At 42.1% G+C, this 12,636-nt stretch overlaps 3 protein-coding genes across 5 annotated transcripts; all 3 read left to right on the top strand.

Moving 5' to 3' along the window:
• Positions 1-434: 434 nt before the first annotated feature.
• LOC128425367 (phospholipase A2) lies at positions 435-10,866 on the top strand. 3 transcript variants are annotated; one of them, XM_053411955.1, is made up of 4 exons: positions 435-512; positions 9,849-10,011; positions 10,091-10,221; positions 10,309-10,866. In XM_053411955.1, exons 1-4 carry the CDS (start codon positions 464-466, stop codon positions 10,425-10,427), a joined length of 462 nt encoding a protein of 153 aa, XP_053267930.1. In that variant the 5' UTR covers positions 435-463; the 3' UTR covers positions 10,428-10,866. The 3 variants fall into 3 exon arrangements, with proteins under 3 accessions (XP_053267930.1, XP_053267931.1, XP_053267929.1); XM_053411956.1 differs by lacking the exons at positions 9,849-10,011; positions 10,091-10,221; positions 10,309-10,866 and adding exons at positions 667-814; positions 907-1,040; positions 1,128-1,666 and having other exon boundaries at positions 452-512; XM_053411954.1 differs by lacking the exon at positions 435-512 and adding an exon at positions 9,553-9,715.
• On the top strand, positions 3,934-5,027 carry LOC128425369 (acidic phospholipase A2 HTe). The gene is made up of 4 exons (XM_053411958.1): positions 3,934-4,195; positions 4,344-4,488; positions 4,581-4,714; positions 4,794-5,027. The coding sequence occupies exons 1-4, from the start codon at positions 4,147-4,149 to the stop codon at positions 4,919-4,921; spliced, it is 456 nt and encodes a 151-aa protein (XP_053267933.1). The 5' UTR covers positions 3,934-4,146; the 3' UTR covers positions 4,922-5,027.
• Positions 5,182-6,509, top strand: LOC128425371 (phospholipase A2). The gene is made up of 3 exons (XM_053411960.1): positions 5,182-5,944; positions 6,092-6,239; positions 6,332-6,509. The coding sequence occupies exons 1-3, from the start codon at positions 5,896-5,898 to the stop codon at positions 6,492-6,494; spliced, it is 360 nt and encodes a 119-aa protein (XP_053267935.1). The 5' UTR covers positions 5,182-5,895; the 3' UTR covers positions 6,495-6,509.
• Positions 10,867-12,636: the final 1,770 nt, after the last annotated feature.

Below are 12,636 nucleotides of genomic sequence, written 5' to 3'. Positions count from 1 at the left end.
TGGATACTGTTTTAGAAAAAACAAGGATGGAAGATGAGAGGAGGAAGAAGGAAAACAAAATATAACTTTAAGATGAAGAAACCAACTTTATTTTATTATATATATATTTTTATTTATTAAACGTGTCTTTTCGTTTAGTTATAATACAGCACAATCCACTGGTCACTGTAAAAAATCTGACTTTTACAAATGAGGAGTAGAAAGTTTCACAGTGTGAATCCTCTCTCTCATTAACATCGCTGTGTTATCACTGAACTTCTGAACTATGACTTCAAAGTAAAGTTAAGCACGTAGGAGTTTTTCTCTAGAATTTTGGTTCATGTTTGTATTTCAGATCCTGTTCAGTGTGAGGGGTGCGACCCTATGTCATATAAACTGATGACAGGGCGTGCCCCTTGAGGGTATACATAAGGAGGACCAGAACTTTGAGCTGGACCTGTGTCTGAAGCTCTTGACTCGCAGGATGAACTTCCTCCGAACTCTGTTTCTCTTGGCCGCCGGCCTCTCTGTGGGTGAGTACAACTTCACAGAAAGCTTCAACCCCCCCCATCTCCCTTGTGGATAAATACAGTATTTCTGATTCATCTGCATGAGTGGCTGTTGATTGATGCTCCTTCTAGTCCTGTATAACCAGATCTCTTATCCTTCCAACTTGTTGTCCTTCAGCCATGTCTGGCTCATGCGACGCACTCCCCGAATTCAGGAACATGATCCTGTGCTTGATGCCCGACAGCTGGCCGATTAGGGACTACGCTGACTATGGCTGCTACTGTGGATATGGCGGCTCTGGCACGCCTGTGGACGAGCTGGACAGGTCGTGATTCATTCACCCGCTCAGCTCAGTGCTACCATGACATAAAACCACCTTTTCACCCTGTCTGAACACTTGTGTTGTCAAACCTGCAGGTGCTGCCAAGTGCATGATAACTGTTACGGTGAGTCTCAGCAGTACGACGCATGCAGGCCCTATATCGACAGCCCTTACATCGAGTGGTACGCCTACAAGTGTGAAGAAGGAAGCAAGACGCTCACCTGTGGCGGTGAGTGCACCGAGAGGACAGGAGCGTGAGGTAATTAAAGAAGAAGAAATAACCTCCTAACCACCTTGTTCACTTTCTCCTCCTCAGAGACCAACAACGCATGTGAGATGTTCATCTGTGAGTGTGACAGGAAGGCCGCCGAGTGTTTCGCCAAATCGACTTATAACAAGGAGCACCATAAATGGCCCAAAAACAAATGTCAGTAGAAGACCTCTGATGTTAATCGAAGGCAGGATCCACTCCCACACACGACACACCCATCACTGAGCTCTCAGGAGCGGCAGCAGCTTGTTTCGTCCGCTCATTGAAATACTCACACTGACTTTGTACTGTCACATTCTCAAGGTCATGGTTTTCTTTTCTCCTTCTCTCTCTGCACTGCATCTCTATTGTGAGCTGTGGATCTGTATCCTGACCAGAAAAAACAGTAGATCTGCATCTCTCATTAACTGATGCTCGGTCATTCACTGGTATAATCCTAACTCAAGTTTCCAGTAGAGGGCGCTTTCATCTAGCTCTTTCTTCCCTTGCTTGCAGGAAGTAGTTTACAGACTGTAGACTTGAATATTGGCAAATTATCAAATTATACAAATGCTTGCAGTACTCAATAAAGACGATAAAACTAATTATTCAGTGTGTGTGTTTTTGAAGTATTCAGTTATTATATATTATTTTTTACCTTGGTTGATGATGTCATCTTAATATAGTTGCAGTGTTGTGGTCCGTTGCCATTTCAGTCAAGTGTCCGAGCACATTGCTAGTTTGGACCAAGACGACGTAGTTGAGACCAAAACCAGAGCAAATTATTATGTTATCATGTATTAACTTGGTCTAAACTTTAAAATAACTGCGCTACGATAGTACACATTTATTTTAGTGTAGAATGTACACACAGTGTATGTATCCTGATCAGATACAACGTTCACACTTACGACACAACAATGTATAAGAAGAATAATACATACATTACTATAATAATATCAACTAGAGAACAGATAAATGTTTTAATTGTGATCAAAAAAGAAGATGCAACATATGATAAAAAGTTGGAATCAATCAACACAGGAAGCAAGAAAATGGAGGAACATATAAAGTAAAGAAATGAACCTGTACGTGCTGGTTTGACTTGTTCAGACTTTATTTAAACCTGCACACATTGAATCGTGGAGTTTGTCAGATTCCTTGCGAGGGAAAAAAATACCTGTGATTGTTGTAAATATTTAATGAGCTGACCTCTTTTAGGGAAGCTCCTCCAGATCAGTGTACATTATGTGAGCAGCAGTTTGCTCCATCACTCTCTGGCTCCCTCTCTTTCTCTCCTCTCACACTTCCCCCCCCCCCACACACACACACACCCAGCAGCCACATTGGCAGTGAGGGAGCCACATTTACACTATATTAACAAAACCAACACACATGGCCCAGCAGATCATTTCAGTTAGTCAGTGCTCTCTCTGTAAACACAAACTTTGTGCAACGTGGTGCTTTGTTGTGTCTGGCTCGCTGCTCTGGGACCAACGGGCAAAAGTTCCCTGGACTCGTGTTTTGAAATAGAAAAACAAAACGTAGCCTCGAGCTGGGACAGAGTTCTATTGACACGATATTGAAGTGGGTCAAACAAGTGTTTGTCTTTCAGGTACACAGGAGTTGAACCAGCGACAGTTCGGGCCTCGATATTCAAGAGGAGGCTCCTGTAGGAGGGGGTGGTCCGAATGTGAAGCAGGGATCACATGTCACAGACATTTACTTGGAATATGGTGGCAGCTCAACGCGGGAAACTTATAAATATATTTGAATCTGTCGGCCATCTCTTTATTTTCTAAAGTCTGTTTATTCACATTGATCTGTTTCTTCAATTACTGCGTATGTAATTAATGAACTTCTCCGTTTCCTGGAACATTTAATGTACAGATAGCCAAAGAAACCACTTCATGTCCCATGATGCATCTTCCCTCCAGCAGAGTCACCTTCAGCGCTGAGACGAGTGGAGCTGACTGGTCCGAGTGGAAACATGTCTGCTCACAACGTTCTCCCTGCCGGAGCCACCTCTGAGCCAGATGGTCTCAAACAAGCTCCTGGCTTTAGACTCGGAAATTAAACATCTACAGAGAAACAGCCCTTTTAAAAAAATGGAAACAGGTTTATCGTATACAGCTTTTGATGCATTTCTTTTGCTCTATAAGACAGTTTGATAAAGTGTTGGATACAGAAATCTCTTCTGCCATTTTGCTGCACTTTCAGAGAGTTTCTGGTGCAAAATAAGAAATTTAATGTGAAAAGTAACACAAAAATAGTTTGCAAAATTGCTTTAAAAACTAAATTAGATAAAAATTAAGGTGACATTGTATTTCCTCATAATGCAAACTTTTAATAAATTGATCTAAAAGACGTTGTTTTTCAGTTCAAGCCTCTTTGCAGTAATTATTTCTCTTTATGATGTCGCTTCATCACTCTCAACAAAATAAAAAGTATCTGTTCAGTATATAAAGGAAAGTGACCCTTTTATCTGAGTTTTCTTAATACAGCAGAACGAATGGAAGAAAGTAAATATTGACATTTATTAACTGTAGATGAGAAATTCTAACTCAAATATTTTGTATGAGATGGAAGAGGAAACGGGAAATGTATATTTTAGAAAAATCAAGGATGGAAGACGAGAGGAGGAGGAAGGAAGAACAAAATATAACTTTAAGATGAAGAAACACACTTTATTTTATTGTATATATATATATATATATTTATTGTGTCTTTTCCTTTAAGTTATAAAACAGCACAATACACTGGTCACTGTAAGAAATCACACTTTTACTAATGAGGAGTAGAAAGGCCCAGACTTTGAATCCTCTCTCTCACTAACATCCCTGTATGGTCAATGAACTGCTGAACAATGACTTCACAGAAAAGTTAAGTGCGTAGGAGTTTTTCTTGCTTTTTGCACATGTTGGTTGTTGTTTGAATATCAGATCCAGTTCAGTGTGAGGGGTGGGACCCTGTGTCGTATGAACTGGTGACAGGGCGACCCCCCCCCCTCGAGACCTGATGCTCGATATATAAGGAGGACCTGAACTGTGAGCTGGACCTGTGTCTGAAGCTCTTGACTCGCAGGATGAACTTCCTCCGAACTCTGTTTCTCTTGGCCGCCGGCGTCTCTGTGGGTGAGTACAACTTCACAGAAAGCTTCACCCCCCCATCTCCCTTGTGGATGAATTAAGTATTTCTGATTCATCTGCATATGCGGCGGTTGATGCTCCTTCTAGTCCTGTATAACCAGAACTCTCATCCTTCCACCTTGTTGTGCTTCAGCCCTGTCTCAGCATCACGTATCACTCCTCGATTTCAAGAACCAGATAGAGTGCGGGATGTTCCGCCGGCCGGCTTGGCTCTACGCTGACTACGGCTGCTGGTGTGGACTGGGCGGCTCTGGCCCGACTGTGGACCGACTGGACAGGTCGTGATTCATTCACTTTCTCAGTTCAGTGCTACCATGACATAAAAACGCAATTTCGCCCTGTTTGAACACTTGTGTTGTCAAACCTGCAGCTGCTGCAAAGTGCACGACTTGTGTTGGCGTCACGCCATAAATCACCCCCAATGCAGGTACTTGTTGGACCTCCCTTACATCAGGTCCTACGACTACAGCTGTAACCCATTCAGAGGGACGGTCACCTGTTTCAGTGAGTGCACCGAGACGACAAGAGCGTGAGGTTATTAAAGAAGAATAATTAACCACCTTGTGCAATTTCTCCTCCTCAGGCTCCAACAGCGAGTGTCAGCTGTTCATCTGCGAGTGTGACAAAGTGGCTGCCGAGTGTTTCGCCAATTCGGTATATGACTTCGAGTACTTCAACTATCCCAAATTCCGATGTGGTTATTATGTTTGAATGTTTCATTAATTTAAATGTGTTGTTGAGCCTTTGACTCATGCTGGTTGATGCACATTTTCCATTTTGAGAGATATTTGTATTAAAGATCCTGTTACAGTTCAAATCCGTTTGCAATTTGAGTCGTGTCTGTTGTCAGCTTCAATCAAACACTGTTTATTTGCAAATGGTGATGAGTAGTTTGGACTAATCTCTGATGAACCAGACAGAAGCTTCTGAAATGTTTAAAACATGAAATTGACAAACAGCCTCAGACGACAAGAGAGAGTTGGAAGAAAAGTGGGAGAAATGAGCTTAAATCAGAACGAGTGAGGAGAGGACTGTGGGTGAGTACAACTTCACAAAAAGCTTCACCCCCCCATCTCCCTTGTGGATAAATATGGTATTTGGGATTCATCTGCATGTGCGGCGGTTGATGCTCCTTCTAGTCGTTTATAACCAGATATCTCATTCATCCAGCTAGTTGTGCTTCAGCCCCGTCCATCAACGGCAAGTCACTCTACCAGTTCCAGCAAATGATCCTGTGCACGATGGAAAGGGCGGCTCTGGCACGCCTGTGGAGGAGCTGGACAAGTCGTGATTCATTCACTCGCTCAGCTCAGTGCTACCATAACATATAAACACCTTCACCCTTTCTGAACATTTGTGTTGTCAAGCCTGCAGGTGCTGCTAATTGCACGACAATTATTATGGTGACGCCCTGGAGCACCACGCATGCTAAAACCATCTTCCACAGCCCTTACATTAAGTCATACTCCTATAACTGTGACGAAGCCAACAAGACGATCACGATCAGTAGAAGACGTCTGCAGTTAATCGAACACAGGATCCACTCCCACAAACGACACACCCATCACTGAGCTCTCAGGAGCGGCAGCAGATTGTTTCGTCTGCTCATTGAAATACTCACACTGACTTTGTAGGAGGACCTGAACTGTGAGCTGGAGCTGTGTCTGAAGGTCTTGACTCGCAGGATGAACGCCCTCCAGACTCTGTTTCTCTTGGCCGCCGGCCTCTCTTTGGGTAAGTACAACTTCATAGAAAGCTTCACCCACCATCTCCCTTGTGGATAAATACAGTATTTCTGATTCATCTGCATGTGCGGTGGTTGATGCTCCTTCTAGTCCTGTATAACCAGAATTCTCATCCTTCCACCTTGTTGTACTTCAGCCCTGTCTCGCCGCGGCAGGGCAATCCCCCAGTTCAGGAACATGATTATGTGCACGTTGCCTGGTAGATGGCCGATTAGGGACTACACTGACTACGGCTGCTACTGTGGAAAGGGCGGCTCTGGCACGCCTGTGGACGAGCTGGACAGGTCGGGATTCATTCACTCTCTCAGCTCAGTGCTACAATGACATAAGAACGCCTTTTCTCCCTGTCTGAACACTTGTGTTGTCAAACCTGCAGGTGCTGCCAAGTGCACGACAACTGTTACGGTGAGGCCGAGCAACACGACGAATGCTTGCCTATCTTCGACAGCCCTTACATCGAGTGGTACACCTGGAGCTGTGACCAAGCGAGCAACACGGTCACCTGTGCCAGTGAGTGCACCGAGACGACAAGAGTGTGAGGTTATTAAAGAAATAGAAATAACCTCCTAACCCCCTTGTGCACTTTCTCCTCCTTAGAGAACAACGACGCATGTGAGATGTTCATCTGCGAGTGTGACAGGAAGGCTGCCGAGTGTTTCGCTACATCGCCTTATAACAAAGATCACTATAACCTGCCCGACTACCGATGTCAGTCAAATACCTCTGTAGTTAATCCAACACAGGATCCACTCCCACACACGACACACCCATCACTGAGCTCTCAAGAGCAGCAGCAGCTTGTTTCGTCCGCTCATAGAAATACTCACACTGACTTTGTTCTGTCACAAATTCTCAAGGTCATGGTTTTCTTTTCTCCTTCTCTCTCTGCACTGCGTCTCTATTGTTAGCTGTGGATCTGTATCCTGACCTGAAAAACCAGTAGATCTGCATCTCTCATTAACTGATGCTCGGTTATTCGCGGGTATAATCCTAACTCAAGTTTCCAATAGAGGGCGCTCTCATCTAGCTCTTTCTTCCCTTGCTGGCAGAAATTAGTTACAGACTGTAGACTTTAATATTGGCTATTTATCAAATTATAAAAAATGCTTGCAGTACTCAATAAAGAAGACAAAAAAAATCAGTTTGTGTGTATGAATTTAAAGAGTCTTTGTATTATTTTTGAAGTATTCTGTTATTATATATTATTTTTTACCTTGGTTGATGATGTCATCTTAATATAGTTGCAGACTTGTTGTCCGTTGCCATTTCAGTAAAGTGTCCGAGCACATTGCTAGTTCGGACCAAGACGACGTAGTTGAGACCAAAACCAGATCAAATTATTATTTTATCATGAATTAACTTCGTCTAAACTTTAAAATAACTGCATTACAATAATAAACATTTATTTTTGTGTAGAATGTACACACAGTGTTTGTAGCATGATCAGGTTCAATGTTCATAACTATATATCGGAAGACTAACACATACATAACTTTGATGTATAATAATGCGTACACACATATTTGGATCATCTCTGCAGATTGGATGCACTGATATATCACTGATATCCTCCTTAACTTACACAGTGTAAATACAGAGTGCTAATTCAGAGTCAAACGCAATACCTGTGTATAAAAATGGATGACGTGTCTCCACTTCCTTCTGTTTTGCAGAAAAACACTTGAACATACATTTTGTAAAATGATTGAAACCATCTTTAAGAAAAACCTATTGAGCATGCACATTGACTTTTTAGTCCAGGTGCAGTTTATGACCTATACTGCATCCAGCCACCAGGGGGAAACAAGACAGTTTGGGGACACTCAGGGAAAGGTGTCAAGTCGGCCATCTTTATTTACAGTCGATGGTCACACCATGTAGTTTGTCCCTGTCCTCAGTTAATATGGCATCATTTAGATTTTGAAACTATTTATTTGCAATACCAGTTTCTTTAAAGTGAGAGTTGAGCTGAAGAGTTAAGGTGAATGGAAAAGATGACATGAATGAAAACACATCATTGTGACCAAGTGATGGACGTTGGCTTGAAGAACCACAAAACTGAAAAAGGGAACGGCTCACGTTTGTGTAACTAAAAGGCGATTTGATCGTCTGCTGTTAAATTAAGTTGTTCTTATCTTGACACGCAGCTCCAACACAGTGACACAACAGAACCACAACGCAGTTTGGCAACGCACTCGCCACAGTCCAAGCGATTAGGAAACATTTCGGTTGAAGCCTCGTATGTGTGAGAGCTGTGTTACTGAGGAAATGCTCTCAACATGTTTGTATTGTTAATGATCTGTAGGACTGAAATTATGATTAAATCATTAATATGTATCTGTCACATGTTGGTGTCTGGGTGTAACAGCCGTGAACAAAAAGACGATCTTCTGCGTTCTGCTGTTGTCTCAGATTCGACGTGGTGATGATTTATTGATGAGAAGATTCTGGACATTCAGATAAATTGCTGTGTCATTAAATGAAATGTGTTGTTGAGCCTTTGACTCGTGCTGGTTGATGCACATTTTCCATTTTGAGAGATATTTGTATTAAAGATCCTATTACAGTTCAAATCCATGGCAGGCAGCGGTTTCTGAAATGTTTAAAACATGAAATTGACAAACAGCCTCAGACGACAAGAGAAAGTTGGAAGAAAAGTGGGAGAAATGAGCTTTAATCAGAAAGACTGAGGAGAGGACTCATGGAATTAGTTATTAAAACAGAGAATGGAGTGACTGAAGGAGGTGCAGCAACCAAACCATTGATTTATTTCATTGCTTTATAGGATTATATATAAAAGTTGAAAATATAAAAACCCTTTACCTGAAAAAGAAGAAGAATAAATAGGGAGTATAGATGCTTTTTGTAATGACTTGACTCAAGATAAAGTGGAATACAAACGTACAAACATTTATTTTCGTAATATTTCCTATGAAACCTGGATGAGAACAACCAACCACACACATGTATTAATCTCCCGGTTTTGCAGCAAAACTGGAATTAATAACTTAATAGACGTTGTTTTTCAGTGCAAACCTCTTTGCAGTAATCATTTCTCTGTATTATGTTGCAGCCTCTCTCAACAAAATGAAAAGGATCTGTTCATTATATTAAGGAAAGTGACCCTTTTAGCTGAGGTTTCTTAATAGAGCAGAACGAATGGAAGAAAGTAAATAATGACATTTATTCACTGGAAATGAAAAATTCTAACTCAAATATTTTATATGAGAAGGAAGAGGAAACGGAAAATTGATATTGTTTTTGAAAAAACAAGGAAGGAAGACGAGAGGAGGAGGAAGGAAGAACAAAATATGTCTTTAAGATTTAGAAACCCACTTTGTTTTATGATAAATATAATTTGATTTTGAAATGTCTATTTTTCTTTGGTTATAACACATCACAGTACACTGGTTACTGTAAGAAATCACACTTTTACAAATGAAGAGTAGAAAGGCCCACAGTGTGAATCCTCTCTCTCACCCACATGGCTGTGTGGTCACTGAACTTCTGAACTATGACTTCACAGAAAAGTTAGGGCGTTGGAGTTTTTCTCACGAATGCTGGTTCCTGTTTGAATCTCGGATCCTGTTCAGTGTGAGGGGTGCGACCCTGTGTCGTATGAACAGACGACAGGGCGGGCCCCTCGAGAGTGTATATAAGAAGGACCTGAACTTTGAGCTGGACCTGTGTCTGAAGGTCTTGACTCGCAGGATGAACGCCCTTCGAACTCTGTTTCTCTTGGCCGCTGGCCTCTCTGTGGGTGAGTACAACTTCACAGAAAGCTTCACCCCCCCATCTCCGTTGTGGATAAATACATTGTTTCTGATTCATTTGCATGTGCAGTGGATGATGTTCTTTCTAGTCCTGTATAACCAGAACTCTCATCCTTCCAGCTTGTTGTGGTCCAATCGTGTCTTCCGAGATACAATCGCTCGTCAACTTCAGGTTCCAGATCCTGTGCATGATGCCAGACAGCTGGCCGATTAAGGACTACGCTGACTATGGATGCTACTGTGGAAAGGGCGGCTCTGGCAAGCCTGTGGACGAGCTGGACAGGTCCTGATTCATTCACTCTCTCTCTACCATGACATACAAACGCCTTTTCTCCCTGTCTGAACACTTGTCAAACCTGCAGGTGCTGCGAAGTGCACGACAACTGTTACGGTGACGCCATGAAGCACGACGTTTGCAATTCCTACTTCGCCCCTTACTTCAAGTCTTACTCCCATGACTGTGCCAAACACAGCAAGACGATCACCTGTGGCAGTGAGTGCACCGAGACGACAAGAAAGTGAGGTTATTAAAGAAGAAGAAATCACCTCCTAACCACCTTGTGCACTTTCTCCTCCTCAGAGAACAACAGTGTATGTGAGCAGTTCCTCTGCGAGTGTGACAGGAAGGCAGCCGAGTGTTTCGCCAGATCGCCTTACAACGACAAGTACAAGCACCTGCCCAGTGACCAATGTCAGTAGAAGACTTCTGCAGTTAATCAAACACCGGATCCACTCCCTCACACGACACACCCATCACTGAGCTCTCAGGAGCAGCAGCAGCTTGTTTCGTCCGCTCATAGAAATACTTACACTGACTTTGTTCTGTCACATTCTCAAGGTCATGGTTTTCTTTTCTCCTTCTCTCTCTGCACTGCATCTCTATTGTTAGCTGTGGATCTGTATCCTGACCAGAAACACCAGTAGATCTGCATCTCTCATTAACTGATGCTCGGTCATTCACTGGTATAATCCTAACTCAAGTTTCCAATAGAGGGCGCTCTCATCTAGCTCTTTCATCCCTTGCTGGCAGAAAGTAGTTTACAGACTGTAGACTTTAATATTGGCAAATTATCAAATTATACAAATGCTTGCAGTACTCAATAAAGACAAAAAAAATAAATCTGTGTGTATGAATTTAGAGAGTTTTTCTATTTGTGACTTATTCAGTTGTGTATATTATTTTATACCTTGGTTGATGATGTCATCTTAATATAGTTGCAGACTTGTGGTTCGTTGCCATTTCAGTAAAGTGTCCGAGCACATTGCTAGTTTGGACCAAGACGAAGTAGTTGAGACCAAAACCAGAGCAAATTATTATGTTATCATGTATTAACTTGGTCTAAACTTTTAAAATAACTGCACTATAATAGTACACATTTATTTTTGTGTAGAATGTACACACAGTGTATGTATCCAGATCAGGTACAACGTTCACACTTACGACACGACAATGTATCGGAAGAATAATATATACGTTACTATAATGTTCATAAAAAATCAACTAGAGAACAAATTCATATTTTAATTGTGATAAAAAAAGAAGATGCAGCTTATGATAAAAATTTGGAATCAATCATCACAGGAGGCAAGAAAATGGAGGAACATATAAGAAATGTACCTGTACGTGTTGGTTTGTGCTAGGCTTTCTCAAAGTAAGGACTCAATCTCAGACCAGGGTGCAAAAAATACTTATTTATTTCAAAAAAGGCAAAACCTTGGATCCAAAAAGTCAAAAAATGAAAAGAGCAAAAACAGAAAATCCAATTCAATAATTGACAAAAACAGAGTTCTAAAAAAGGGAAAAACAAAGAAGATAAAAAATGAGTCAAATATCATACCAGATAAACTTAGCTAAAAAATGTGCAGTACAAAAACGATAACAATCTGACAGGGGACAACAGAAAGACTGGGCTTATATAGAAGGGGGAACAAAGACAAGACACAGGTGAACAAATCAGGCAAACACTCAGGGTGACGATAGGGAACAGGTGAGGGAGAAAAAGAGCGGGAAGCAGCAGAGGGCGGAGTCTCCGGACAATAACAGAACACATCTATTTCTGACAACATAAACACAACAAGCACATGACAACATAAATAAACAGGGGGAAACACATGACATAACAAAACACAAGCAGGAGGCACAAGGGAAAATGTCTTAGATTGCCGGGATCTTAGCAGTTTGACTTGTTTAGACATTATTTAAACCTGCACACGTTGAATCGGGGAGTTTGTCAGATTCCTTGCGAGGGAAAAAAATACCTGTGATCGTTGTAAATATTTAATGAGCTGACCTCTTTTAGGGAAGCTCCTCCAGATCAGTGTGCATTATGTGAGCAGCAGTTTGCTCCATCACTCTCTGGCTCCCTCTCTTTCTCTCCTCTCACACTTCCCACACACACACACACTTCCCACACACACACACAAACACACACACACACATACTCTACTGTACTGTGCATTAGTGCAGACACACACACACACACACACACACACACACACCCACACACACACCCAGCAGCCACAAGTGAGCGAGCCACAGAACATGAACAAAACCAACACACATGACCCAGCAGATCGTTTCAGTTAGTCAGTGCTCTCTATGTAAACTCAAACTTCGTGCAACATGGTGTTTTGTTGTGTCTGGCCTGCTGCTCTCGGACCAACGGGCAAAAGTTCCCTGGACTTAATAAAAAAAAAAAAACGTAGCCTGGAGCTGGGACAGAGTTTTATTGACACGATATTGAAGTGGGTCAAACGATTGTTGGTCTTTCAGGTACACAGGAGTTGAACCTGCGACAGTTCGGGCCTCGATATTCAAGAGGAGGCTCCTGTAGGAGGGGGTCGTCCCAATGTGGAGCAGGGATCACATGTCACAGACATTGATGACATGGAACATGGTGGCAGCTCA

The sequence above is a fragment of the Pleuronectes platessa genome, chromosome 19 (assembly GCF_947347685.1).
Source record: "Pleuronectes platessa chromosome 19, fPlePla1.1, whole genome shotgun sequence".
NCBI classification, from domain to species: Eukaryota; Metazoa; Chordata; class Actinopteri; order Pleuronectiformes; family Pleuronectidae; genus Pleuronectes; species Pleuronectes platessa.
This window is presented reverse-complemented; position numbering and strand designations above follow the sequence as displayed.